Genomic DNA, 889 nt, shown 5'->3' on the forward strand with positions numbered 1-889 from the left:
AATAATGAGATATGTTTGACTAATATTTTTAAAAGTATGTATTAATACTTGAAAGTAATTTTAAATTGTTTGTTTAAGAGTTCTGATTTTGAGATTTTATTATTTAATACTTGAAAGTAATTTTAAATCAGTAATTCGCTTCCGAAACTCAGTTTTGTGACCGAATAAGCAGATGCGAAAAGAATTTTGTAACCGCCGAAAAAACGATGTTTATTAAAAATAAATTATTGTTAAGCTTTAATTCCAAACAGTAAATACTAATTGATTTCGGCGTATTCAAATAGAAAAGAAGAAAAAAAGCCTAATCAAACAAGGCCTAAGTAACACTGTTGGATCAATAGACTTTCAGTAAAATTGTATCAATCCACGCAAAGACTATCATAGATATTCTCCTTCAACAAGATAATATATACATCGAACAAAAATATATGCATACGTATATTCCACTCAACTAATACATTTTACAGATTAAGGTCCCCACATGTCCTCAAAGGAGGATCGAAACGACGCAAGAACAATTAAGACGACGACGGCGACGGCGACGCCCCATGGGGAGGCGCCTCCGCCTTCCTGCTGCGTTCCTCTTTCATAAAAGATTCGGGGACGACGGCGGTCGGAGGGGAAAACGAAGCCGAGGGGGCCGCTGCCGTCGAAAAGGGAGTCGGTGGAGCCGAGAAATCGGATGAGGAGGAGAAGGATGAGAGGGGTGAGGAGGAGAGCAAAGCTCATCTGTTCTTCGGCGGATTCGAGTAATTCTTCATAGTTGAAGTAGGAAGAGACGAGGAGAAGGACGATCACCATGAGGAGGATGAAGAGGACGGGGTATGGTAGAGGAGAGAGGGTGAAGTTGTCGAATATTGATGGATCTCTTCTTCCATATGCCATAGAG

General features: G+C 39.9%; 1 protein-coding gene across 1 annotated transcript; it reads right to left on the reverse strand.

The window, feature by feature from the left end:
• Positions 1 to 343: 343 nt before the first annotated feature.
• Positions 344 to 885, reverse strand: LOC110105998. Its single transcript, XM_020835711.2, has one exon. The coding sequence runs from the start codon at positions 883 to 885 to the stop codon at positions 469 to 471; it is 417 nt and encodes a 138-aa protein (XP_020691370.1). The 3' UTR covers positions 344 to 468.
• Between the last annotated feature and the right edge of the window lie 4 nt (positions 886 to 889).

This window comes from Dendrobium catenatum, unplaced genomic scaffold (assembly GCF_001605985.2).
Source record: "Dendrobium catenatum unplaced genomic scaffold, ASM160598v2 original_scaffold_112657, whole genome shotgun sequence".
Lineage (NCBI taxonomy): Eukaryota > Viridiplantae > Streptophyta > Magnoliopsida > Asparagales > Orchidaceae > Dendrobium > Dendrobium catenatum.